The 27,834-nt window shown below is 36.8% G+C and overlaps 1 protein-coding gene across 1 annotated transcript in view; it reads right to left on the bottom strand.

The window, feature by feature from the left end:
- Window positions 1–27,834, bottom strand: part of TFAP2D (transcription factor AP-2 delta) — a 59,133-nt gene that overhangs the window by 5,333 nt on the left and 25,966 nt on the right. Inside the window, exons 6-7 of the mRNA XM_065913314.1 lie at window positions 20,918–21,059; window positions 16,483–16,596 (exon numbers count right to left, since the gene is read on the bottom strand). Of these exons, the coding sequence (XP_065769386.1) occupies window positions 16,483–16,596; window positions 20,918–21,059 (256 nt within the window). The remainder of the gene's footprint in view (window positions 1–16,482; window positions 16,597–20,917; window positions 21,060–27,834) is intronic.

Below are 27,834 nucleotides of genomic sequence, written 5' to 3'. Positions count from 1 at the left end.
CTGTTCCTCAACTCTGGGACCCCCCCTTCTACTCTGTGTACGTAAGCTGCGAGCAGACACCAGCTCTCATGTGGACACGCGTGTCTGCCCAATGCAGGGGAAGATGGTGCTCGTGGCTTCCTCCAGGCAGCCCTCACCCCATCACTCCCTGCAGGGCCTCGGCGTTTGCACATCCCCCGTCTGAGGCCTGAGCCGTCCTGCTCTCAGCACCCTGGGCCGTGGGCTGCTCCCGGCCGGGCCCTGATCTCCCTTCTGCCTCTGGCTGGGTTGCCTGCCCTGACCAAGTAAGTTCTGACAGTGCCTCCCCTACCTGGGGCCTCCAAGAAGAGTATTTTTACACCTCTCTCTTGCTTCCTTTTTTATTCAACTTGATAATAAAGAGCTTGTAGTGAGAAAAAAATTTAATATAAGATTTAGTATATTCATATAAAATCTATATTAACAGAGATTTTAATGTAAGTGGCAAATAAGATGTTAAATGTATCTCCAACAATCTGTGGCTTGAACTCTTACCATAAACTGGTAACCAAATGTTAGAGTCTAGCCTTCAAAAAAATACCGAGGGCTGTTAAAACAAAATAGAACCAAACCACCAGCTAACAGCAACAACTAAAACAAGGAGGACTGAGACAGGGCACTTGAATTGTCAACCTACACTCTACTTGACATGGTCTGGTTGCCACCATTTGTGTATTTGTGACTTCCAGGAGGCACCAGTCTTGAGGGAGAAGAGGCAGGACTCCCATGTATGGAAAAATTGAGTTAACGAAGACTAAAGTTCCCTTGGTTTCATCCAGGAGCCTATAGAATTTAATTTTTTTTGGTTGTGCTGGGTCTTCATTGCAGGCACACAGGCTTAGTTGCCCTGCGGTATGTGGTATTTAAGTTCCCCGACCAGGGGACCTGTGTCCCCTGCATTGGAAGGTGAATTCATAACCACTGTTCCACCAAGGAAGTCCAAGACCTGTAGTCTGAATTTCTGCTCCAAGAACGAGAAAGAGGAACAATACAGAGACAGGCTTAGGTGAGGGAGTACTATGTTAGCAAGTGATAGATTAAATGGTAATTAAAATATTTTGCTTTCTTTTCAAAGAGGTTAATCTTTAAAACTGGCAAGGGTGTTAGTGGAACTGCAACTTTTTTTTTTAACATAGGAAACTCCTATTTAAACATAAAGAAAACATAGGTGTTTGTTTCTGACACACTCGAGTGGCTGAGTAATCTTTGAAAAATCACAGAAGATGGAACAGAAGTAGTGAAATAGAAAACTCCAATACTCTGGCCACCTGATACGAACAGCCAACACATTAGAAAAGACCCTGATGCTGGCAAAGATTGAGGGCATGATGGAGGATGGGATGGTTGGATGGCATCACTGATTCAATGCACATGAGTGTGAGCAAACTTCGGAAGATAGTGAAGGACAGGGAGGCCTGGCGTGCTGCAGTCCATGGCGTTGCAAAGAGTCAAACACCACTGAGCGACTGAACAACAAATACCTTAATAATCAAAGCAGGGGGGGAAAGAGACAGATTTTAGAAATTCTAGGTTATTAAATTACATTTAATTAGTCCCATAGTAAATTTCTTATTTTTAAAAATCATGTATACCTAGTTTGAGTTTACATACAATAATAGTAACCCTTTTTAGGGATGTAGTTTGTTGAATTTCAACAAACTCACAAAGTTGTGTCATGACCACCATTACCCAAAACATTATCTTGTGATTTGTTTTGGTCAATGACACTTTCCTCACCCCGAGATCCTGGGAATCAGTGTCCTAATTTCTATCTATATAGTTTTTACTTTTCCCCTGAATGTCATATAAATTGAATCATGAAGTCTACAGACTTTTATCACTGGCTCTTTTCACTTTGCCTAATAATTTGGGGATTCATCCAGATTGCAGTGTTTATCAATAGATGATTTCTTTTTTACTGCTGGTAGGTTTTCCATTAAATGGAATTATTGCAATTTGTTCATGTAAAGAACACATCCAAGGGGCTAATATTTTTTAAAAATAGAAGTGATCACTACAGTGCTGCATGGGTTCAGTAATAATAATTGAGTTCACAAAAGCTAAATATTCCTCAGTTTCCAATGGAATGCTGCAAGACTTTCTCATTAATCCTACTCTGCTCCACATCTTAATTGACAATGGGATTGACAGCGTCATGGATTTGTAACTTAATGGCTGGCATTAGAACAGAGAGGAAAATTCCTGCATTGGATAACAGAACCAAAGTTCTGAAATACCTTTATGTGGTAAAAAGCTTAGTTGGTGGGCTAAATCAATGATGTGAAATTTAGGAGAGATTAAGGAAACACATCCACTTGCAGTATATTGAGAAAAGGAGATAGCTGACTCGAGCAATTTTCAGGGAAAAGGCTCACCAAACAGTAAGTCAAACCAAAAAGCGAGGGTCAAAATGTGAAGTCTGGATGCTAGCTAGCCAGGCTTAGAACTACATTCACCTTGAACTATTTTCTCTCTAAGTAGATTCCAGCTCATTGATTTAATTTTCCCAGAACTAATTTCACACCGAGGAGCAGACAGGTTTTGACAACCACGTGCTGAGAAAACCCAGACTGTTGTAGTTTACAGCACCTGATGTTCTAGAAAATGTAACTTATATTTAACAGTCATCTTCTCAATTTTACTCATGGTTTTAAAAACCCCTACTTTGCTAGACCTTTTAATTGACATTCTCTAGAGCATCTTTCTGCCACATAAACCATTTTCAAATTGACTCAGTTTAGGAAGGTAGGTAATAGTTTGCTGGATCCAGAGGTGAAACCCTACTTTTGACACTGCCCCTAGTGTTAAAAGTATGTTCACATCTTAGCAGTGGGAGAGGTACCAAACGGTAGAACCACCTTTTCTAGGGAGACTCTCTGTGTATGCACACATGTATACCCAATTGACTTACACTGTTTTTATTGACCTGAACACATACTGCAGAGATAGATTTTAACTTTTTTTAAGGAAAATATATTGCAACAGTTCAAATTGTCCTATTAGTGAGATTAAAAATGAAACAATTGAGGGACTCCCTGGTGGTTCAGTGGCTAAGACTCTGAGTTCCCAGTGCAGGGGATCTGGATTTGATCCCTGGTCAAGGAACTAGATCCCACACGTCTCAACTAAGAGTTTGCACGCTGCAACTAAGACCCGGCACAGTCAAATAAAGAAATAGATATTTTTTTAAAAAAGAAGAAATTGAGGAAAAATGAAAGCGGTCATAGAGGATGGTAGAGACGAGACTGCTGCTTGAAAAGGAATAAATTGTTATTCTTTTTTTCTTTTTCGCTGTGCAATTTTCTAATAAGACGTTATTAACAACCCATCTTTAACTCCAGCAATATTTATGTTTATAAACTACTTGACATTAATCATGAGGAATTATCAGGAGACTTCTATATAATAGAAATTTCACAAACTCCCTGTGATCTCTGGCTAAATGAATATTTTTTGCTTGTGGCTAAATCCTTACGTATTTATCTTTAAAATCTCCAAAGCTTCAGTGCTTACTTGGAATATAGGTTAATATAGGATTCTGAATAAACATCTACCAGAGGAACAAGTAAATATAGTTTACATTTCAATAGCCTTGCTGTCAGCTAGAGACATGTTACAAAGCTTTTTCCATATTGCCCTAATTGTCCTTCAGAAATGCTTTATCACAACTTTAATTGATTTGTCTAAACTAATTTAAATTAAGCTACTAAGGTAATTTTCTAAAGCATGGCCTAAAGCAAATTTCTATGGAATCTTCCCCTGAATTCTTCCTATCTTGGCAAGAGTTGGGCCTGGCACATGAAAAGATGATCAACATCACTAATATTAGAGAAATTCAAATCAAAACAACAATGAGACATTACCTCACACTTGTTAGAATTGCTATCAACAAAAAGTCTGCAAGTAACAAATGTTGGTGATGATGTGGAGAGAAGGAAAGCCTTATACACTGTTGACAGGAACATAACCTGTAGAACAGTTATGTAGAACATAACTGGTAGAAAACAGTACAGAGGTTTCTCAAAAAACTAAAAATAGAGCTATGATATGATCCAGCAATTCCACTCTTGAGTATACATCCAGAAAAAAATGAAATCACTAATACAAAATGATACATGTATACCAACATTCACAGCATTTATTTACAATTGCCAACACATGGAAGCAACCCAACTGTCTATCAACTGATGAATTTACAAAGAAGATATGGTATAGCCACTTTAGGAAAAATTAAAGTCTGCCCTTTTAAGCAATGTGGATGAACCTAGAGAATATCATGCTTAGTGAAATAAGTCAGAGAAAGACAAATACTGTATGAAATCACTTATATGTGGAGTCTAAAAAATAATACAAATAAATGACTATAACAATACAAAAACAGGCTCACAGATAGAGAAAACAAACTAGTGATTATCAGAGAGCAGAGGGAAGGGGAGAGGGGCAAGTTAGGGTTATAGGATTAAGAGATCCAACTATTATGTATAATAGATAAGCAATAAGGATACACTGTATAGCATAGGGAATTATAGTCATTATCTTATAATAACATTTTTTAAAAAGTCTAAAAATACTGAATCACTGTGCTATATACCTGAAACTAATATAGTACTGTAAGTCAACTGTACTTGAATTTTAAAAAAAGTTGGGCCTGGGGTCCAACATATCCTCTCTACCTACTAAGCAAACACTCTCTAATGGCAGAAAGTGAAGAGGAACTAAACAGCTTCTTGATGAAAGTAAAAGAGGAGAGTGAAAAAGCTGGCTTAAAACTCAACATTAAAAAACTAAGATCATGGCATTTGGTCCCATCACTTCATGACAAATAGAAGGGGAAAAAGTGGAAGCAGTGAGAGATTTTATTTTCTTGGGCTCCAAGATCACTGTGGACAGTGACTGCAGCCATGAAATTAAAAGACGCTTGCTCCTTGGAAAGAAAGCTATGACAAACCTAGACAGCATATTAAAAAGAAGAGACATCACTTTGCTGGCAAAGGTCCATATAGTCAAAGCTATAGTTCTTCCAGTAGTCATGTACGATGTGATAGTTGGACCATAAAGAAGGCTGAGTGCTGAAGAATTGATGCTTTCAAACTCTGGAGAAAATTCTTGAGAGTCCCTTGGAAGGCAAGGAGATCAAAGCTGTCAATCCTAAAGGAGCTCAACCCTGAATATTCACTGGAAGGACTGATGCTGTAGCTGAAGTTCTAACACTGTGGCCACATGATGTAGAGAGCGACTCGCTGGAAAAGACCCTGATACTGGGAAAGATTGAAGGCAAAAGGAGAAGGGAGTGGCAGAGGATGAAATGGTTAAATAGCATCATCAACTCGATGCACGTGAATTTAAGCAAACTCTGCGAGACATAGTGAAGGACAGAGGAGCCTGGGCTGCTGTAGTCCATGGGGTCACAAAGAGTCAGACAAGACTCAACGACTGAACAATAACAACAACAACAACAACAAGCAAACACTAATTTAACAGGATTAAAAGGAAAATGAAAGTCTCATTACCATGTGCCACTGAAGACCGCCTCATTTAGTTGTGTCCAACAGCCAAACACAGATTTTTTTTGGCTTTCTTTTGGGATACAAAGAACTGGGCATAGTAGATACTATCATGCTACAAACTAGAAGACTGAAATTCAAGAGGAAATATCCTGGGACTTTCCTGGTGGTCCAGTGGTTAGGGCTCTGTGCTTCTACTCAGGGGGCACAGGTTTGATCCCTGGTCAGGGAACTAAGATCCCATAAACCACACAACCAAACAAAAACAAAAAACAAAAAGAAATAAAGAAAACTATCATTTAGATAATTACAGCAAAACTTGATTTTATTTTATAAAATAAAAAACTTTTCTATCTGGAAAAGTTTTGGTGTCTGTAAAGGTTGAAATAGTTTGGGCTACTCCTATTATTTTGTTATGTTGCATCATTCCGATGTGTGCTTGCTCTCCTGTATCTTTGATTTCCTGAATAGCATACGGATGCCACTGTCACCAACCTCAGTTCTGTTTTCTGGCCTCCGGGAGGCATGCAGGTAGCAAGATTTAAAGGGAAGATAAGTCTTCTTTTCCTTCTCTCCTGGATTTTTCAGTGACTGCAGGTTTGGGTCCAACTGTAGCCTGAGGCACAGTCTGTACTCCTCACTACAGTTTTAGGTGGCAGCTGGAAAAATGCCTCCTTCCACTCGTGAGAAAAGCCATGAGGGCAGGAGCCTGGGAAATAGCCGCTGGAGAACGCCAGCAAAGGATTGTGGGGCTTCTCTGCAAAACCTTAGTTCTTTTCAGAACCATGAGGGGAAGATGCTTCATGTCTCCTGAATATAGGTCATGGAGAGAGACCTCAGCCTGAGAAAAGAAGCTGGGGCCTTTGCACCCAGAGCTGCTTGATGACATCTATCCTTTGCAGCCTAACTGGACGAGGAAGCAGAGAAAAAGGGAATTGGCTGATTGTGCTTATTGTCTACATAAATTATGTTATCCCACAGGCCCAAGGGCTTTTGAAATGGAGGTTGATTGAGGTGTATAAATAAGGTGTATGGTTCTCTGGTAGGGAGGAATCCTTACAGCCCACTCATTAGCAAGGCCTGTCAGCACTCACAAATGTTCTGTGGTTCCTTTGGGTGCTGGTTCTCAACCCTGGATACATGCAAAAATCACCCAGGGACCTTATTTTAAAAATGCCAGTAGTCTAGATGGGAGGGAAGTTTAGGGGGAAAATGGATACATGTCTGTGTATGGCTAAGTCCCACTGCTGTTCAGCTGAAACTATCACAACACTGGGCTGTGCCCCAAAACAAAATAAAAAGTATTTTAAAAATAGATTAATAAAAATTGCCAACATGTGGGTTCTATCCCAGAGATCCTGATTTAATTGGTTTGGGATGGGTTCAAAACATTAGCATTTTAAAAACAGTACTAAATAGTTTAAATGTAGCTAAGGGAGTTGGTCGTGTTCCCTCATCCCCAAGAAATGACACCCCAATACCAAATATCCTCCCTGGATAAAGGAGGATGGTGAACTTTTCTTGCATTTCCTGGAAGAACTTCTGCCCAACCTCAGTTCCATGGAATGTTAATAGGTATTCTGAGATAAAACAGTTTCTGTGGTCAAGTTTTGGAGACTGGAGGCTAAGCATTCCTTCTATTCAAAAACAGTTCTGGGAGCTTATAATATGCTAATTGCACTAGCTTCTTCCAGAGAGGAGAATGGTAGTCAGAGTTTCTTGAGCCAGAAAACACTAGACCATGACACATTTTCAAGGAGCAGCTCATGGAACTATGAAACTCACCTTGGAGAAATGCATTTATGACTGTTCTGAACCTCTGCCAGGTTGGGAGATGTGTTGCCTGTCCACCATCCTAAAGTCATATTTCTCTTGTATTTTTCAACTACTTAACTCTGAGGTCCCAAAGAGATTAGGTCCTTATGATTCCATTTTACTGCACTCCAACTCATTAGCAAAGAAAGCTAAGGTTGTAATAATTTCACACATTAGGAGAGACCGAAATCGATCACATCCAAGTCAACTTTTTGAAGGTAAAGACATTTTTTTTTTTAAATCTGTGCCCTATTTTTAACATATGGAGAAAGAGCCTTTCAGGATAAATTAACCATGTCTTTATATGTCTCCCTATCAGACAACTCAAATTTTCTATGTAAAATAGGGGAAGGAAAATGCTAAGCTGAGGTCTCTTGCGCTTTCTTAGATGAACTGTACTTGACTGTTGACTTTTGGGGGAGTTTTTTAATTGGGGTAACACTGTTTTATAACATTATGTAAGTTTCACATGCACATTATACTTCTACTTCTGTATATATAACAGTGTCCCTATCACTAAATATTTAGTTCCTATCAGCTGTCAACTTTTGTAAATGAACAATTTGCTAAAACATAAAGAGAAGAAATGAGATCACATGGAAACACAGCATAAATGACTGATTTAGCAGTAAATGGAGAATAGAATAAAGAAGCCTAGAAAGAGCCTTAGAGATCACCCAGTTTAACTGTGTCAGTTTACAGATCAACCTGCAGAGGCCAGACTGGTAAATGTCTGCTCTAAACCCACATTTCCAGCTGGTAACCAAGAGAAGACTGAGCCAGACCCTTTGACATCCATCCTGAGTGTCTCCTTCGATCTCCTGCTGTCTCTTCTCCAATCCAAAGACAGAAATTATTTAAAGAAAAATTTACCAAATTATTCACATATAATAGTTAGGAAACAGTGTCATAATTTTTTATAACTGTTGCCTCTGGTTTCTCTTGTTTGAATTACTAGTCTCCTATATGGTGAACCTAAAACTCCACTAAAATGTTATCAAATGACCTGCAATAGATGCTTGTATGTTCGTTTCTCTTGCAGCATTTGGTTTGGGGCCATGCACCTTGAGAAGTGGGCTTCCTCAGTGGCTCTGTCAGTAAAGAATCTGCCTGCAATGAAGGAGACCTGGTTTGATCCTTGGGTCGGGAAGGTCCCCTGGAGGAGGAAATGGCAACCCACTCCAGTATGATTGCTTACGAATTCCCAGGGACAGAGGAGCCTGGCAGGCTACAGTCCACGGGGTCGCAAGAGTTGGACACGGCTGAGCGACTAAACCACCACCACCTTATAAAGTATAATAAATGTTGGCCACTGATTTACACTTTAATTTCCTGCTTAACATTAAATGAAGGTAAGTAATTTAATATAGATTCACACAAGAAAGGCATAGTGGTTTCACTTGTCTGCTAAGGAAACCAGTTGCCTGTTTTATTTTTTAGTCTATATTTCTTTCTATTGAAAGTTTTACTTCAAGGGAAATGGGTTTTTTTCTCCTATGTAAATACAGACTATCCTTTTTAACTTAAGTAGTAAATAAGACGAGAAGGCAATGGCACCCCACTCCAGCGCTCTTGCCTGGAAAATCCCATGAATGGAGGAGCCTGGTAGGCTGCAGTCCGTGGGGTTGCGAAGAGTCGGACATGACTGAGCGACTTCACTTTCACTTTTCACTTTTATGCAATGGAGAAGGAAATGGCAACCCACTCCAGTGTTCTTGCCTGGAGAATCCCAGGGATGCAGTCACACAGAGTCAGACACGACTGAAGTGACTTAGCAGTAGCAGTAGCAGTAAATAAGACCTGACCACTTACAGGTATGTTTTTCTTTGTAGTTGTGAATGTAAGTACATTTTTGGAATTTAAGTTTTAAAGTTTAATTTCAACCTTACAAAAAGGAGCTTAAGTTTGTAAAGCATAAGAGTTTTTTTCCTTCACAATTCAGGCCTATTATTTCCCATATTCTTAAATAAAATCATCTTCGAAGTTGCCTTGAACTGGCAAAACATCCTGAAGGAGGCCTAATGATTCTATTTCTTAAATCCAAGCCTAGTCAGGTAATTTATGATGATTTTCTTTGGGAACTGGAGATTGGAGATTTAATTGAAATTTAAATTGAAATGACATCTCTTCTGATATTAAAAATGCTTTCACAAGATTAATAAAGTAGCCCCTCCTGATTACATTCCCCACCAGTTTTCCATCCCAAGAAAATTTAAAAAATAAAAGCAAACAACAAAAATAGCATACATCTTCGGCTCCTTGGAGAGGAAGACCAAACATGCTCACATTTAGTAGAGACACATATCCTATCTTCCATGTATCGCCAAGCCAGAGCACTCAGAAAATACTAGTCAAGTTGACTGGCGTGCATGTTATGTGTGGAGCACAAAGAAAAGGAGGATGAATAGCCCAGAAAGAGCAAACTCAGAGAGACATGAGAGCTGCCTTTAGAAACTGGAAGGGAAACAGGATTGAACTGACTCTGTAGGGCCCCCAAGGAGTGGAATGTTAGTAAGACAGATGTTGCCTCAGTGGAAGGAAAGCATTTCTAATAGAGCTGTCAGAGCTAGAAGGGATGCCGAGGCAAGAAAAGAGCCGCCTATCATGGGGAGGTTTTGAGCCTGGTATGGGTGACAGCTTGACAGGGATGTTGGAGGGATGATCCAAATGTTGAAGGAGAGTGGGCAACTTGAGGGGCCTTCCAACACTGAGAATCAATGATGAAAATTTAATCACCAGCAAATACAGATACCTAGAAAGCCTAGGCATTTCTTATTTCCAAAGTGTTACAGCAGTTGTAGGAGGGTCTAAGAAGATGTGATATCAGTACACTTTGTGACTCAAACAGAACAATTTAAGTGCATGGATCATTTCACTTCCCCAGCCTATGGTTCAATTGAAATACCATGGCCCTGGGAAGGAACCAGGGGAGAATACATACAAGACCTAACAGAGTTAGCATCATAATCTACACTTAGTAAAATATTTATTGGGCACATATTAGGGCTAGGAGCTTCCCCAACGGCTCAAGCAGTAAAGAATTTGCCTGCAATGCAGGAGACATGGGTTCAATCCCTGAGTCGGGAAGATCCCCTAGAGAAGGAAATGGCAACCCACTCCAGCATTCTTGCCTGGAGAATCCCATGGACAGAGGAGTCTGGCGGGCTACAGTCCGTAGGGTCGCAAAGATTTGGACACAACAGAGCATGCACACACATTCATTCATTTGCTAGTGCTAAGTACTGTGGATCTAAAGAGGAAATCCTTCAAATACCTGCTGTATAGCACAGGGAACTATATTCAATATTTTATAATAACTTATAAGGGAAAAGAATCTGAAAAAATACATATATGTCTGTATAACTGAGTCACAGTGCTGTACATCTGAAATTAACATGACTGTAAGTCAACTGCACTTCAACTATAGAAGTATGTACAGTAAAAAGGAAGAAGAAATCCTTTCCTAATTATCCCAGGTAAGTACCTGCACTCTGCTTAACTCTCTATTATAAGCTCCCTCTCTCTTATATTTTAAATCTTTGCATGTAATTGCCTTCCACATTAGAAGTTCTTAAAGACGGGACAATTCTATAGTCATCTTTGCAGCACCTGCCACTAGCAAGGGAAAATACAAGAAAAAATAAAATAGGCTCCCAAGGTGGGTGTTGAGAAAGGAAACGTCCTTGTTTTTCTGATAGGCTGTTTTCTCTAAGTATTAGAAAGGGCTTCCCTGGTGGCTCGGTTGGTAAAAGTCTGCCAGCAATGTGGGAGACCTGGGTTTGATCCCTCGGTCGGGAAGATCCCCTGGAGAAGGAAATGGCAACCCATTCCTCCCTGGAATATCCCACTAGAAACAGTCTGACTTCTTCCCTTTATTTATATTGGTTGATGTACTTTCACTTGACTTCAGATTCAAGGATATTATAAGAACATAAGAACAAAGAAGGGCAAAGTTATTAATTTCTTGAGCTCTCCAAGAAGGGAATCCCTAATGTTTCAGAAAATCAGGATTTTGGTTTCTATCTGAATGGGGTCTGTAGGGGCGTCTGCAGATTTTTATCAATCATCTTCCCCTTTCCCGTAGGTGTTGTGGTGTCTGCTATGTTCTCTAAAGCAGTATACACTTTGGATGGCCCTCAGTAAATTATAAATAACGAATGAACCTGCCTCCTGTCATTTTGATAGAAACAAGCAGCATTCCAGGCTGTGAGTCAATCAGCAGAGGGGTCACTGCTCTGCCCACAGTTTCCCAGAGCACCGTGATATGTCAGCTACCACAGAAACTGGAAGTAGTTATTGGGGCTTCCCAAGGCCAGTTCATTTCCTAGCTCTACCTGGACATATTCAATCTGTTGAGAGTAAGCCAGAGTTCTCCAGATATCAAAGCAGCCACCCTGGAAGGTGTAATTCAAGAAGTTCGCATTGGGAAGGAGATTTTGATCAAATAAAACAGTGTAGCACAACTTGATGCTACTAGTTAGAGTTGTCTCAATGCCTGTCTAATTACACTGTCTCCCTACTTCTTTCCCAGCCAGCACTAAGCAAAAACAATGGAAATCAGTCTCTCCCAATGGACTGCTTTCAATGTCAGATGTAATATATTTCCTTTCTAAGTCATTTTTCTCTTGAGCTGATGCTTCTGTCAAAATTCAAGTTACCACTATCAGTTAGGAAATTACAAAATAGATACCCTCCATGCTAACACATTGCTACCCAGATTAATAGTAAGATAAGAGATGTAGAATTTCTTTAATTCACTAGTGTATGAGACAGAACTTTAGATACCCTCCATGCTAACACATTGCTACCCAGATTAATAGTACGATAATAGATGTAGAATTTCTTTAATTCACTAGTATATGAGACAGAACTTTACATAATTCTCAGTCACTTTAAAAATGAATTAGAATTATTTTTTCTTCTAAGGGGAAAAAAGCTAATAGTCTAGGAATATCCTAGGACTGTGGTTCTTTCAAGCTGTCTAACTATGAAAATCAACTTCAGATTTTGCAAATTATAAAGATGCCTAACTCCAATCTGAGACCTGACCTATTAAATCAGATCTTTAAGAGCGTACATCAGGTTTCAGGATTTTTAAAAAGCTCCAAGAGAAATTCCACTACAAAGCCACATTGAAGAGCTACATTTTTAAAGTGTAGAGTCTTTTTCCAAGGTCAGGCAACAAGCTGGACTTTACAGTCCTATCAAGATATTTTATTGAGGCTACTTTTAATAAATGCATAGTGAAAACCAAAAAACACACATTTAAATTCAGTTTACAGCAGGAAACTTAAATTTGGATTTTAATTGGAAATGTCAACCATGTTTAAATCCTGTGTTTAAAAGAAAATTCTTTAAGACATGCAAAAAAGTGAAGTTGGACACATCTTATACTGTATACAAAAATTAACTCAGAATGGATCAAAGACCTAAACATAAGGCCTAAAACTATAAAACTCTTAGAAGAAAACCTCTAGGGGGGAAGCTTCATGACACTGGAAATGGCAAGGATTCCCTGGATATGACACCAAAATCACAGGCAACGAAAGTAAAAATAGGCAAATTGAACTACATCAAAAACTTCCATACATCGAAGAATACCACAGAATAAAGAGGCAACCTGTAGAGTGGGAGAAAATACTTACAAATCATATGTCTAATACAGGGTTTATATACAGATTTCTAAAGAACCACAACTGAACAACAAAACGCAATCATATTTACAAATGGCAAAAGGTGTGAATAAATATCTTTCCAAAGATATCACAGAAATAGCCAACAAGCATATTAAAAGATGCTTAACATCATAATCATTATGGAAATACAAATAAAAACTTCAATGAAATATCACTTCACATTCATTAGGGTAACTACTACCCACCCCCCCAAATCAAACCACAATGGTAAATAACAAGTGGAGGCCCTGTGCACTGTTTAAAAGAAAATTCTTTAAGACATGCAAAAAAGTGAAGTTGAACACATCTTATACTGTATACAAAAATTAACTCAAAATGGAAAACAATATGACATTTTCTCAAAAATTAAAAATAGAACTACCAAATGACATAGTGATTCTACTACTGGACATATATATTAAAAAAAATTGAAAGCAGGATCTCCGAGACATATTTGCACATGCATGTTCAGAGTAGCACTATTCACAATAGCCAAGAAGTGGAAGCAACCCAAGTATCCACTAATGGATGAATGGATAAGCAAAATGTGGTTTATGCGTACAGAAGAATCCAATTTAGTCTTAAGGGGAAGGAAATGTAACATGTGCTCGACATACATGAACCTTGAGGACATTATGCAAAGTGAAATAAACCAGTCACAAAAAGACAAATACTTATCAATTTACTTATACGAAGTATTTAGTCAAATTCATAGAGACAGAAAGTAGAATGGTGGTTGTCAAGGGTTGGGGGGAAGGGGAAACTTGTTGTTTAATGATTATAGAGTTTCAGATTTGCAAAATGAAAAAGTCCTGGAGACTGGTTGCCTAAAAATGTGAATATACTGAATACTACTGAATTAGAAATCATTAAGATGGTAAATTTTGTGTTGTTGTTTTTTTTAACCACAGTTTTTAAAATGATATAATTCAGGAAATTTGCTATAGCATAAATTTTGGTTAAGTGATTTCTAGCATCATACTACCTACCATTATGAAATCCGGAAGATTTCATCTAAATAAATAATCTGGGATGCAGTTCAAGCAAAATAAATGAAAAAATCTGACAAACATTAAAAAAGTATAGTAAATGAGAGTTAAAACTTTCTGATGGCAAATTACTCAGCATATAAGTAATACTGCCAAAATTTTATAGGTGATCCTTTTATAAGTAGATACACCAGGTAATGTTGAATGTTTTAAGATATGGTTATACATTTCAAATTGCTGTGATTGAGAATCTGCAGCCCAAACATCTTCTCAAGAGTTTTATACCCAAAATGTAATTTCTCCCTTTTTTCTTTAAACTGAGAACAAGGAGGGGTTAATTTACCATACATTTAGCTCTTCTCTGGAAAACACCAGACTAGCTTCTCTGGGTAATTCTAGACTAGATTGTTACCATATTCTGCATGGGTAGGAACCAAACAGCACATAAAGCTCACTAGAAAACATTCAGCCCAAGTGTAGCAATGAACATTTTCTCTAAAAAGTCCTGAGACATTAAGCTGGCAGTGACTAAAATTATTAACAAATCAGCAGATTATGCGTATGCTAAGCAAACAAATGGTTGCTGATATTCAATTTACACATTGAAGTGTAGTCTGTTTTGAGCCTGATAAAGGACAGACCACTGTCCAATAAAAGCTGCAACATCTGTGATTGGAAATGACCTAGCAGACATGACAGAAAGCCTCAGTTCTCTGTATTTGAACAGTGAATTCCTTCTTAGAGTAAATTCGTAACTCAGTAAACTTCCTTAAATCCAGAACTAAACTTGTATAAAAATTATTAAGCTTTGAACTGAACTTCTGATGAAATTATCTTTTTAGTATGTACACAAATAAAAATATGGAAAATATTTGTACAGATATGATAGTAGAAATCTTTAAACTTGGATCAGTGGTGCAGTAAACAGTGTATTATTTATCAAATGCTTACTCTATGTTCATTTTCTCATTTTAGCCCACTGCCACCATATAATGGAGGGGTTCTTATTCCAGCTAAAGCTAGAGAAAGATAAGCTTGAGAAGAATACATACATTACTCCAAAAAACCCAGTTAAAATGTACTAGGGGTCTGGAAGACAAGTTCTTTTGACTCTAAAACCTTTTGCTCTTACTTCTGGGCACAATACTTTATCCAGTTTTAGCACATTCACCTTCACTAATCTAATTGAATGGTAGGAGAAAAGTCCTGGGAACATATACTACATTTGATGCATTTTTAGAAGACAAATTCTAAGTTTAGTTTTCAAAGATATGTCTGTTACATCTTGAGGAGCATTGTGATGCATGAAAACTTAAATATTCTTTTTTGACAATCTCTAAATTGCATATAAAATTCCAATTTACTTAAATACCCACTAGTTTACATAATGGAATATCCTCTTCAAAGGCATTATAGTCATTGAGAGGTATCAAAAACTTTTAAAAGTTTAATGTATGTTAGTCTTTCCTTAGCATTGTTTTTTTAAAAAACTAAATAATAGTAATAAAAAAAGGGGGATACATATTTTAATTGGTGAGAAATACCATGTTGGCATTAGAATTCTAGAGTTTTACAATTGGAAGTCACCTGAAAAATTATCACATTCTTTTTCACATTGCATTCAGAGTATAAATTAATCAGGAAAAATAGTCTATCCTCTTCTGAAGTATCTCAGAAAATTAAAGATATGCTTTCAATAATCCTGGGTTCTTTAAAAGTATCCTGGGTTCTTTAAAATATGTTTTTGTGGTCTAACTTAAGAACCATTAACTGAGGTGTGCAATTTCTAACTACAGAGAAATCATTAACATAGTCCTGGAAAAATCAGTCTATGATAGCCTACTAATTTCATCTGTCCATTCAACAATTTGATAAACAATCAAGATAAAAAACTGCGTAAAGGATTTCAGTATCCTAATCTGAAAGTGTTATGGTTGAAATAACAGTGCTCACTCTCAAAGTCACAAACTCTTGGAAATCACACAAAAATATAAATTTTCTGATCCAAAGTGCTTTATGCTTTATTTATCTTTACAATTTGATCTTATATGCTTGGAATTTCAAAAAATTCAGGCCACATCATATAAATATATATGTTATCTCTAAATGGAACTGTGGCAGGACTGCAAACATGCCTAGGTTAGCAAAGACTGTTTTAAGAATTGAAAAGAGAGTCAATAGAGGCGAGAATGGGGGGGAAGGGACAGTTAGGGAGTTTGGGATGGATAGGTACACATTGCTATATTTAAAATGGATAACCAGCAAGGACCTACTGTATAGCACATGGAACTCTGCTCAATGTTATGTGGCAACTTAGATGAGAGGGGAGTTTAGGGGAGAATAGATACATGTATATACATGGCTGAGTTCCTTCACTGTGCACCAGAACTATCACAACATTATTGATCAGCTATCCCCCAATACAAAAGAAAAAGTTTTTTTCAAAAGGGGAATCCAACCAAATTGGAAAACCAGTCTTACCTGAAATGTGTTAAGTGTCTCTGAATGTCAAGGTCTAGAATTGGAGTGGGTCTGGAGGAGCCCAGCGGTGATCTATCTTGACTCAAAAGGTCTTGAAATTCTTTACAAATTTGTCTAAAATGAAAGACTCAAAATTAAGGTTGAACTCTTTAAACAGGGTTTGAATTTCATTCCATGATATCTTTCCAAAAGTTTGCTTTCTCTTTTAAAAGAAAGCTTGATAAAGTTTCACAAGACAACCTCTGAAGTTCCATCTACAACATACAGGTGAGGAAGGACAAATGGACAGAATAACACTGAAACATATACATTAACATATGTTAAATAGACAGCCAGTTGGAATTTGCTATAATGATGCAGGGAGTTCAAACCCAGCACTCTGTGACAACTCAGAGGGGGTGGGATGGGGTGGGAGGTGGGAAGGAGGTTCAAGAGGGAGGGGACATATGCATGCATATGGCTGATTCATCTTAATGTTTGGCAGAAAATAATATAATATTGTAAAGTAATTACTCTCTTATTAAAAAGAAATTTATAAAAAAATACAGATGAGGTTCACAATGGCAACTATGTCTCAAATACTACAAGATGATCATTTAAATATATTAAAAAATTTAAATGGAGGCTAAAACATTGCTTCAGTTCTTATATTAGGATATTTGAATATTTTTGATAATTGAATAAACTAATTTATAAGTTGGCAGATCAACTGCTTTACTGTTTAAACAATAGAACGAGTTACAATAAAGTTAAAGTTGAGGAAGAAATGAGGAAAATGCAAGTATGGAAAAATTTAGCTTATGCTAAGCAATTCAAGTACATCACACATGAAGCTGTATCCGGAGTAGTTTCAGAATTTCAACCTTGATGTTTGATTCTTTTTCTTTATTCACCGACTTAGGAGAGCCTCCAGACTTGAAAACAGATGACAACTTTGTAGATTTCCTTTAGGCAATTATCATATCTTATTATGACAGTTATTGAGTTATTATTTTTATGCTTAATTTCATTCTTATTTAAATTGTTATTTATGAAGCTACAGTAAAAAGATTCTTATTTTTTAAGCAAAATGTCACATTATGAATTATGTAACACACAAGATGATCTTTGATGAATCATAAATTCTAACTTTATCACTTACGTCATGGTCCTTAAGGGCATAATTTTTTAGATGATGTCTGAATTTAAAGTTTTGTTTTTCCTTTTGACTATCAATGTTACACTATCAATTAAAACTCCCTAACTATTCTGCTTTACCCTAATACAGATTAGTGTTAATCATACTGAGTTATAAATTCAATGAAGAGGTTTATTCATGTTTTTCATAAATCAAATAAATGTTTTGTCAGGTACATTTTTTGATTCCCAAAACTGTCTAACTCATTTCTATTCCTCTTTTTAAATAATTGTCTAATTAATCAAAATATTTAGTTAATCAACAAAGCCCTGGGAACAATGAGGAGTTAGGAGGCTAATGGCATTTAATGAGCTCTTCGTACAATTGTATATTTGGCAATATAATTAAATAGAACAGAATCTGTTATTCATAGAGGCAAAAAAAATATGCAACCCAATGTGCCAAGGCAGATGAGTTATTTGGTCTCTCTTCTAAAGAGTTTTAAATTTTGTATATATTTTGGATATAGTTGTCATAGTCTTGTGAACAAAGGTAAACTGATTAGAATGTAATGAATATCCATATCGACTACTTCATTTCAACTTTGAACATTTTATTTGAAAATGGCCAATGCCTTACTGCTGGAAAAAATAGAAACTATTCAGAACACATGTTGGATGCACTAATATTTTCAGAAAGGCATTAATTCCAAAACTTTCCTTATTTCATCTACTTATATTAATTACTGCTTGTATTTAATACGTTTGCTATGACTGCATAGTCTCTGGTTCTTCAATTCTTCATGTGGTCTAAAAAAGATGGAATGGATATATATAACCACAAAGACAAATTATTTTGTCTGTCTTTTAATTTCCAGATGTTTATAGCCTATCTACTCTTGTATAAAATAAGGTAATTTGAATTAGTGAATTCAATTCTTGCTTAACATTTAATGGTCTGCTAATGTCCAGCTATGGGCACAGGGATCAAAAAGAATTACATGTTCTTGAAATATTTTTTGAAATCAAAGTTCAAAAATCACCTAAATTAATATATATTACTTAGATCCCAGGTAACAGGGAAATACTATTCCTTATTGAATCCACTTGACAAATATGAAAGAACTGATGCTTCTCTTACTTCTCCTAAGTTCTTCTAATGTTTACTTCTATGAAAACAAAATCTCAGCATCCATTTGAATGCACTGGTCCAAACACTCAAACAGAGTGATGGGAATTCTTAAGAAAATGGGAACTTGTGTTTGGAATAGCAACGGTAGCACCGCTGTGGACAGAAGGGGTGGACAGTTATACAGACATTTCTGGAGGAAGGAGGACAAGAAGGATTTCTCTGGATCAGAGGTGTGAAATTCTTGGAATATGCATGATAAAAACATAATCAAGTGGTTTCGAGGTATAAAACATGAAGATGTTTTATTTTGGGTAATTAGTATTGGCAGATAATAGTATCATTCAGAGGTATCACATGGCTATGCATATTGGGAAATCAATAAAATCCTGCCAGTTACAATGCTTTGGGAACACCTAGAAGATACTACCTAACTTCTAGCACTATATATTTCTCTTAATCTGTAACAAACTGTTATAGTCTCCTGAGATTATTTTAAGGATAGAAATGAACAAATGACATGTTGGGCTGGCCACAAAGTTCATTCAGGTTTTTTTGTAACATCTTTCAGTTCTCTCTGGAAAAAACTGAAACATGGTGGATGAAGACCCCTCTGAGTCAAAAACTGCTGGAAGAGGGAAAGAGTAGAAACAAAACAGAAGTGAAGACACCCAGGGAGATAAATGGCCCCAAAAAATCCAGGTTTAGGTCTTTTCACTCATAAGTATTTGGGAACTTCCCCACCACAAAGCTCATCTCAAAACTTTAAGTCCAAATGCTATATCCCCCACAACGTTCTTTCTCAAATTTCTTGGTCTTCATTCTCTTTCTGCTAATATTTTCCCCTTTATCTCCTTGTTTTGTCTTTTCTTTTGCCCTACCTTATGTTCCCTTTCTCTCTGGGGGCAAGATGAGAGAACTATCTACTACTCTCAGAAAAGCAATGAACAAATATATCTGAAACCCAAGCAGTGGCAGCCATGAGCAGCACGAACACCAAATGAGGGGTTTGCATTTCTTGGGCAAGTCTGTTGGGTATCCCATATACAACCTTAAATTTTAAAAAAGACCTATCTTACATTGGATGGGGGTAGAAGGAGGAATATTTAGTTTTTGTTTTATGCATTTTGAGATAATTTACATTTTAGCCAACATATCATAAGGTCATTTTTTGAAGCAATGTTTCTAACACTATCTACCATATACTTTCTCTTTAGAAGTTTCCCCCAAATAAGAAACTAATTTATAAATGATAAGTTAATCAGCTGGAACTATTAGCTCTAAAATCTGAACACAGAGGTAGGAAATTAAACAAGACTATTAATTGTCTATATGTAGCAATAACTTATTTTAGTAAAGGGAACAGAGCAAGAATCAGCCGTCACTTGAAAGATTTTGGACTAAAAATCTGAATGTGACTTGAGCAGTACTTAAGTACTTAAACAGTACTGAAGCAGCACTACTGGGTTTTCACACAGTAAATGGTAGTTCTTCCTTTAATTATCAAAAAGTTTTCAAGTTTGAGGGAATACGGAATCATCTTATGCAAGCTTCCTCCTTTCGGCATCATTTGTCTCATTATCTTAATTCATATTTTAATTGAGCTTTTTACAACTTGTAGAAGTTCTCATACATTCTGTCTTTTTCTTTTTGACAATATCACATGAAAGCTGGGGCAATACAGGGGTCATTTGCTCAATCATATTCAGGAAAAAAATGGGGGCACTGATGCCAATCCTGGATCCCAGAAATCTCCCTGTTACCTCTCATGCATCTGGGTCCTGAATTTTTGTCACACTCCCTGAACACTTCTAGTGTTTCAGATCTTTATCCTCATTCACTATAGCACAGTGAGTGGCTTAGACCAAATTACATATTTAATACCAACTAACTGGCCTACTTGCCTGGAACTTGCATCTTCTAAACACATTTATCTCCTAAGAGTTCCCGTTATTCTGAAGAGGTTTTCTAAGAACTTTCATCAGGGTCAATGGTAGCTCCATCACTAACACAATTGGCAAATCTTGCTACGGGTACCATGCTGAGGAGGTCCTTGTTTAATACATCTAGCTGCTGGTGTATGAGACCCTCTTGTTTTAGAGAATGGGTGTTTTCCAGACTGTATTCCCTCATTCAAAGAAAATGAAAAAACAGGATGAAGGCACATAGAGACTCCCCCACTCTGCTTACTTGGTGGCTAGGATCATCTTTTTTCTTGCTGTCTGTTCTTTCTGTTCCATATGTTGTCTGGCAAGATGTTCTCCTACTGCTTTGGCTGGAAACTCTGTTTCACAAGTGTAGCCAAAATCTCGAGCCAAGTGTAATGCCTCGCCTGTTGGCAGACAGAAAAAGTCAGTTTCTCACTGATGTCCACACTCAACAAGAGGAATACCTTCTCTTTCCTCAAGCCTCATTCCTGGCTGTGGGTCAAATGGATCATTTTTTCTATTCATTGTAAACAATCCAAGAGGAAAGGAGCTTTGCAGGGGTGGTGAAGAAAGAAACAGAAGCTACTTACCAGGCAGGGGTATGTGACAAATTGTAGGAGGAAAACTGGAACCACAGTCAAGCAGTTCTGACTCCCCACCAGGCTCTGACCATTAGACCAGACGGACATCAGAGATCCTACATCTTAATGCCCTAGGCAAAAGCTCTATGGGCATGTCATTTTGTTGCTGCTCAACCTATAACTTATTCTCAATGTAACTGAAATATTCAGATATCTTTTCCATGATATCTTCTCTTGTGGCTTCCATAATAGCTTCCTTATGGCTCAGCTGGTAAAGAATCCACCTGCAATGCGGGGGACCTGGATTTGATCCCTGGGTTGGGAAGATCCCCTGGAGAAGGGAAAGGCTACCCACTCCAGTAATCTGGCCTGGAGAATTCCATGGAATTCCATGGGGTCGCAAAGAGTTAGACACGATTGAGCAACTTTCACTTTCACTTCACTGCCTTTTCCATGAGATCTATCAAAACATTGACAAACATTCCACATAATTTTTCAATGAACTTGGAACACTTTGGAAAGGCAAATAATCAAATCGTGTCAATTTCATAACATTACCTTGCTAAAGAAAGCATACTGCATAATTAGAGTACTAGCAATGTCAGGCTTTATGGAGAGCCTCCGTACCTTTCAGCACTATGTAAGTGCTTCTTCAATACATTATCAAAAATAATAATATTTTTAAATATAGCATAATGATTAATAATGTTTTTTCTTTCATATAATCTGAACCCTGAGCAAACTTTTAAGACAAATGGTAAAATGACTTATTGGCAAAGTGGGATTTGGCCACGGACGTCAGTTTGGAAAACAACAGTATTTTAAAAACTCAATCAAGCCAATTCTGACTTGACCATTAAAATTTTAAAAAAGCAAGTTCTTGCTACATATGTACTAAGCACCTATTTTGCTCAAGGGGCAGTGCTAGGTAGGCCTAAAGGGGGTATAAAAGGACACTAAAGATTGTCCCTGTTTCTAGGAAGATGACAATCATATCAATAATGGTAATCACAGCAATAATAAACCCAGAAAACACCTTAGAAGCATTTCATAAGTTATATTGCATCTATATAAGCATTATCTATAATCTGTACATGTTCATTAACATTATACTAATATTGTATATAATGAATGTTATCATATTGTATTACAAGTATCAAGTGAATATTAGAGATAAAAAATTTTCAGAGGAGGAGAAGGTGGTACTCATGGAAAGGTGACCAAACAGTCAATCAAATTTTGCCATGAAGAAATTAAAAAATAGGTTTGATGACCAAACCTCATGACACTTGTTTGGTGATTGGCCAAAGCAATGTATTTGATTCTGCTTTATATTCATAGAATAAAGAGTAGTCAATAAATCAATACCAGGAAGAAATAAAAATGATTAATATCACTACAGAGAAGTAGGAAAAGTTTATAGATAAATACACATAATAGGCTAACTAATATCAAAGAAACTTTCCTTAGTAAAGATACTATTTTTTTTCTCTAGAAAAAAAGAGAAATATTAATCTTTCAGATTGGGAAGCTCATATTTTTAAAAACGACCCCAAAATTATCAACAACAGAAAACATGAAAACATTTTAGGATAGTATAGAGCTGAAAAAATATAATCCCAAGAGTACTTTTCCCTTAAATTTTTCTTAGATACATTTTTTCCCCTAGGATCTTTAGTTGTAAAAAATGTAAATAATAATGTTCAATATTTGTTTTGGGGTTTTTTTTTCCCTAAAAGCTTCTATCTCAAAGGTTTTTTCTTATCTGTCTTAAGGAGAAGAAGGAACAAGACGAAGCGTTCTTTAATGATGGTTTAGTTACGCACAGAGTCGGACTGAAGTGACTTAGCAGCAGTTACGTGATTTATGCCCACAGGACTAATGGAAATTGGTAGGGTTCCTGCCCTTGTTCATTTCACCAAAGGCACACTTAGCCTATGGAAAGCTCCACCATCACCATGCAGATATTAGTTAATACCCTGATTTGAAGCTTCAATGTGTACAAATATTAACATCAAAATTAGACTTGCATTTGTACAAGTGTGTTTAAATTTTATTTATGCTACTATGAGACATCAATGTTGCAATTCATCCTTTTCATTCATTCCCTGAGTCTTAAACAATTTTTTTCTTTCCTCAAACCTGAAAAGCCCTGTTCTAGGCCTTGGAAGAGTCTAAGTTAATATAAAAATATAATAATGTGGTAAAATGCTAAGTCAGATAATGCTTTGTGAATGATCCAGTCATGATTTTCCCCTCAGTCTGTTTCAAAGCAGCGGCAGGTCTTAAGTCAAGACTTCTTCATGTGGTAGAAAACATCATTTTTTCTCCATTTGAAATAGAAAGATGACAAAACTGGATAAAAAAGGTCTCAATATTGACTAGTCTGGGTAGTGCTAATTATTGGAGGGTCACACTTTTAGATAAAGCTTCAAGGTATGAGCAATATTTTAAAAGAGCTTATCACAGCAGTTGATCACCCTAACCAATTAGGAAAGAGAATGTGTGCTTATTTGACAGAAGAAAAGGCACAGATTTTTAAAAAAGGGACATTGTAGGGATGTCCCTGGAGGTCCAGTGGTTAAGACCTTGTTTTCTAATGCAAGGGGTACAAGTTTGATTCCTGGTGGGGGAACCAGGATCCCACATGCCTCATGACCAAAAAACCAAATATAAAAGGAGCAATATTATAACAAATTCAATAAAGACTTAAAAAATGGCCCACATTAAAAAAAATCTTTAAAAAAAAGGATATTGTAACACCCTTTGTAATGCCCAATGTAGGATGATGACTTTTGCTAAGAAAATGACAGCAGGGAGATAATTCAAGAAATTTCAAATGTGAGGTAAAACATCTTAAAACTTGACCCAGCAAAGAATGGCTATAGCACCTGACCGGAGGACAAACTCATGTGACCTCAGGACTCAGAAGTATTTTGCAACTAACACAAACACCTTTCATAACTTCATCCTTGTAGAGCAAGTTGAGTTATATAAATTGATATGTCTTCATACTGCAATATTCATACAGAAATTGATATTTAAATAAAAATTTAAGAGACTATTATAGATACACACACACATATATATATGGATATATGCACAATACATTCTTTTCCTCTACTGTTTGTGCAATAGGAGAAGGAGTGAAACAGTGCATACAGGGGAACAGCAGCATGCCTCTTAAATTTTGTGCTAACACCTGATTCTCGGGGATCTGGAGCATTTTATGCAAAGCTCTTACCGTGCGGAAGTTTTAAAAACAGTTTGGATGGAACAGCTGCTATTTACATTTGCACTGACAGCCAGATCCTTTCTTCCCTTAGTTCTGTTTACTGCTTTCTCCTGCTTGCGAGGTAACATTGTTACTGGATGTAGAGCAATGCTATATCAAAAGAAGTGGCAAGTGAAGACATTCTGACGTGTAGTTAAAATGTGTAGACTGTGCCACAAAGCTTTGGCTGTGAAAACCCAAGAATGAATGACTAAATGGGTCCGTGAGTTAAATGACACACACCATTCAGGAACAATGACAAATCTAGAGTTCAGTCCTGTACCATAAGCATCATAGAGTCAACAGGTTTAAGAAAAATGAAATATGGGGAGCGGAAAAGCACGTGAATAAGACGTTAGGGGATTCAACTGATTGGTAACAATAAAGATCTACAAGCTTTCCTGTCTCTGTGGGGGGACGAAGTAGCCATGTGAACAAGTAGGTGCAGGAACCTGGGGTGACAGAGTGATCCCTGAAGGGCCATGATCCATACATGATCCATACAGCAAACATGGCTGCTATTGCCTCATTTCTGGGCACGAGGCGGCAGGCTGCCCCATGGTGGCTGTTTTCCAAAGTGGATTTAATCTCTTCCTTTACTTCAATGCATTGTGCCACCTGACAAACCAGGACCAACCCACCCCCTTTTTTACACCACTGAAGCAACACAATAACTTTGGCAAATACATCCATTGTTATTTCATGCCATTCCAAGAATGACCATTTTAGAAGTAGATTACATGGGGATAGTAAGAGAGCTTAGAGTATTCTCAGTGCAAGGCTTTAGGCTCTCTAGGCCAAGGAGTGCCATCCTCCCCTTCCAAAAATGGGGGTGGGGAGGGAGGCGGGATTGGGGATCGGGATGGGGAACACATGTAAATCCATGGCTGATTCATGTCAATGTATGGCAAAAACCACTTAATTAGCCTCCAACTAATAAAAATAAATGAAAAAAAAAAGGGGGGAACCACCAAGGGTTTTTGATTTTTTAGCAGGAGCAGCAACAGATGATGACCCATATTGAGGCTCTCTCTCCAAAAGTTGGTACAAGCAAAGTTACAGAATATGGGAAGAACATAAAGAGAGAATTTGCTCTTTGGTTTCAGGGCATTTGTTTTTCACACTGAAAAGCAAAAAGGAAAAAAAAAAAACTGAAGGGTAAATATTAGGAAAAATGTAAATGGTAATTATTGATGCAGCCCAGAAATGGACAGTTAATGGAAAAATGTTTTCTGAAGAAAGTGAATTGCTCATTTTCCTAACATTCTGGGTTTCTCCATTATGTTACCTGAAGTAGATCTAAATGCATCTTTTTCAAAGATTTTAAAAAAGTGGAGTGTAATTGCTTTACAGTCTCATGTCAGTTTCTTGCGTACAACAAACATGAAATCAGCCATATGTATACATATATTCTTTTCCTTCGCATCTAAATGTAGTTTTAAAATAGAAATGGACACACCTGATTTCAACCTTTTATCCAATCATTAAGGATTTTTTTCTTCCTTTAAAATTACTATATTTTAGAGGTAAATATATTTTAGACAACTATCAATAAATATCTAAAACTAGTTTGTACTAAGGATACTTCTACATTATTATTCATTGGATAATTCTCACCAAACATCACTAAGTGCACTTCCTTGGAAATTATCTAGGTTTAACTTCTTACTGTAATACTCAATAGTATTCAGTGAAAGCAATAATTCATATGTGTTAAATTCTAGTCACATATCTGTGATTTCAATTTTAATTACATGTATGGAAAATAATACATTCAAATCTATCTCTGGGATTATTCCAAGAAGTACATATTGGAAAGCAAATTTGAAAATATTTTCAAATCTGGGTAAGATATTATATTAAATAAGTTATCTTATAACATCAAGCTGCAGTAAATCCTAAAGCTGAAGGACAGGTTTAATGTATCTGTTATAGGCATCCAGAATGATTCTAAAAGGAGTGCATTCTGTAACACTATATATCATACAGCCTGGGTTATAGAAAAGGGTCTTATAAGGTGGTAGTTTCTCTATTTAATGATGATTTTGTTTCAATACCAATACTTTGTTTTTAAAGTCATAGTTTTATTCCCCATTCCATGCCCTGTACTTAGTACAGTATCTGATTCATAATAGGTACTTAGTAAACATGTATTAAATGGAAAAGCTTTCAAATATTTTATTGGCTAATTGTAACAGCAGTCTTGAGAGGTACCCCTTGGAAAATATATAAATGAAAAACTAGAGCAAAAGAGAATTGCTAGAAAGAATGAAATTAAAAAAAACACTTGAGTATATCATTGTATCATGGAGCCATTTAATAAAATAGGTAAGTTTAAAGGTAGTGTTTTTCAACCCTTGCTATTCCCACAACCGGGGATTCTGTTTAATACATGTATATACAAGTGCACACACACACACACTCACACATACACACATCAGAGTTTCATCCTACATCATTTAATCTCTGGAGCCAGGGCATCTGCATTTTTTGAAAGCTCCCGACCTCCTCTCAAGCCAGGTTTGAGAACTACTGTCCTAAGATGAAAGGAAAGCATTATGTGGGAAGGAACTCTACACCTTCCCCCAAACCAGGATTCTGTGGCTTATGCAAAAGAAAGCAGTCGCTACAGAGTTAATATTAAACTGTAAAGACCTCTGTCTGTCTGGGTTCTCTGCATTCTGCCTTATTGGCTCTAACACAGTACACACTCTAGAAACAAAAGTGGCTATGTGGTGGTAACGGAGAGATAGCATTCTTGGGGGAAAAAAGTCATCGGTCTATTAAAAAGTACATTTGTATAAAGAGATTTAATGTAAGATAAAACTTGCTTATCATAACAGTAGGGGAAAATGAATTATCAATAAAAGGTGTTGGGACAACTGGCTGGCCATCTGGGCCAAGAAAGCAAATAAAATTATATCTATATCATACATCCAACAACAAAAAACATCCAGATGGATCAAAGATTTAAAGTATAGATCCACAAAGTAATTAGAAGATAATGCAGGAGAAATATTTTATAATCTTGGAATAAAAAAAAAAGGACTTTCAAAGTATTATAGTAAAAAGCTAAAAGCTATGGAATAAAATATATGAGAAATATGATTATATCAATATAAAAAAGTTCTGCATGATATAGACCTGAACAAATAAGCAAGCAAAAAAAGTCATAGTATCAAACAGACAAACCAGAGATGGGGTGGAGAGGCTTTGCAACTCATATCAAAGATATACAACCTGTTTTCCTTATATATAATGAGCACGTAAAAAGGAATGAGAGAAATGTCAAAAAATACCCCACCAGTACAAAGTAAATAGACA

Source organism: Muntiacus reevesi, chromosome 20, assembly GCF_963930625.1.
Source record: "Muntiacus reevesi chromosome 20, mMunRee1.1, whole genome shotgun sequence".
NCBI classification, from domain to species: domain Eukaryota; kingdom Metazoa; phylum Chordata; class Mammalia; order Artiodactyla; family Cervidae; genus Muntiacus; species Muntiacus reevesi.
This window is presented reverse-complemented; position numbering and strand designations above follow the sequence as displayed.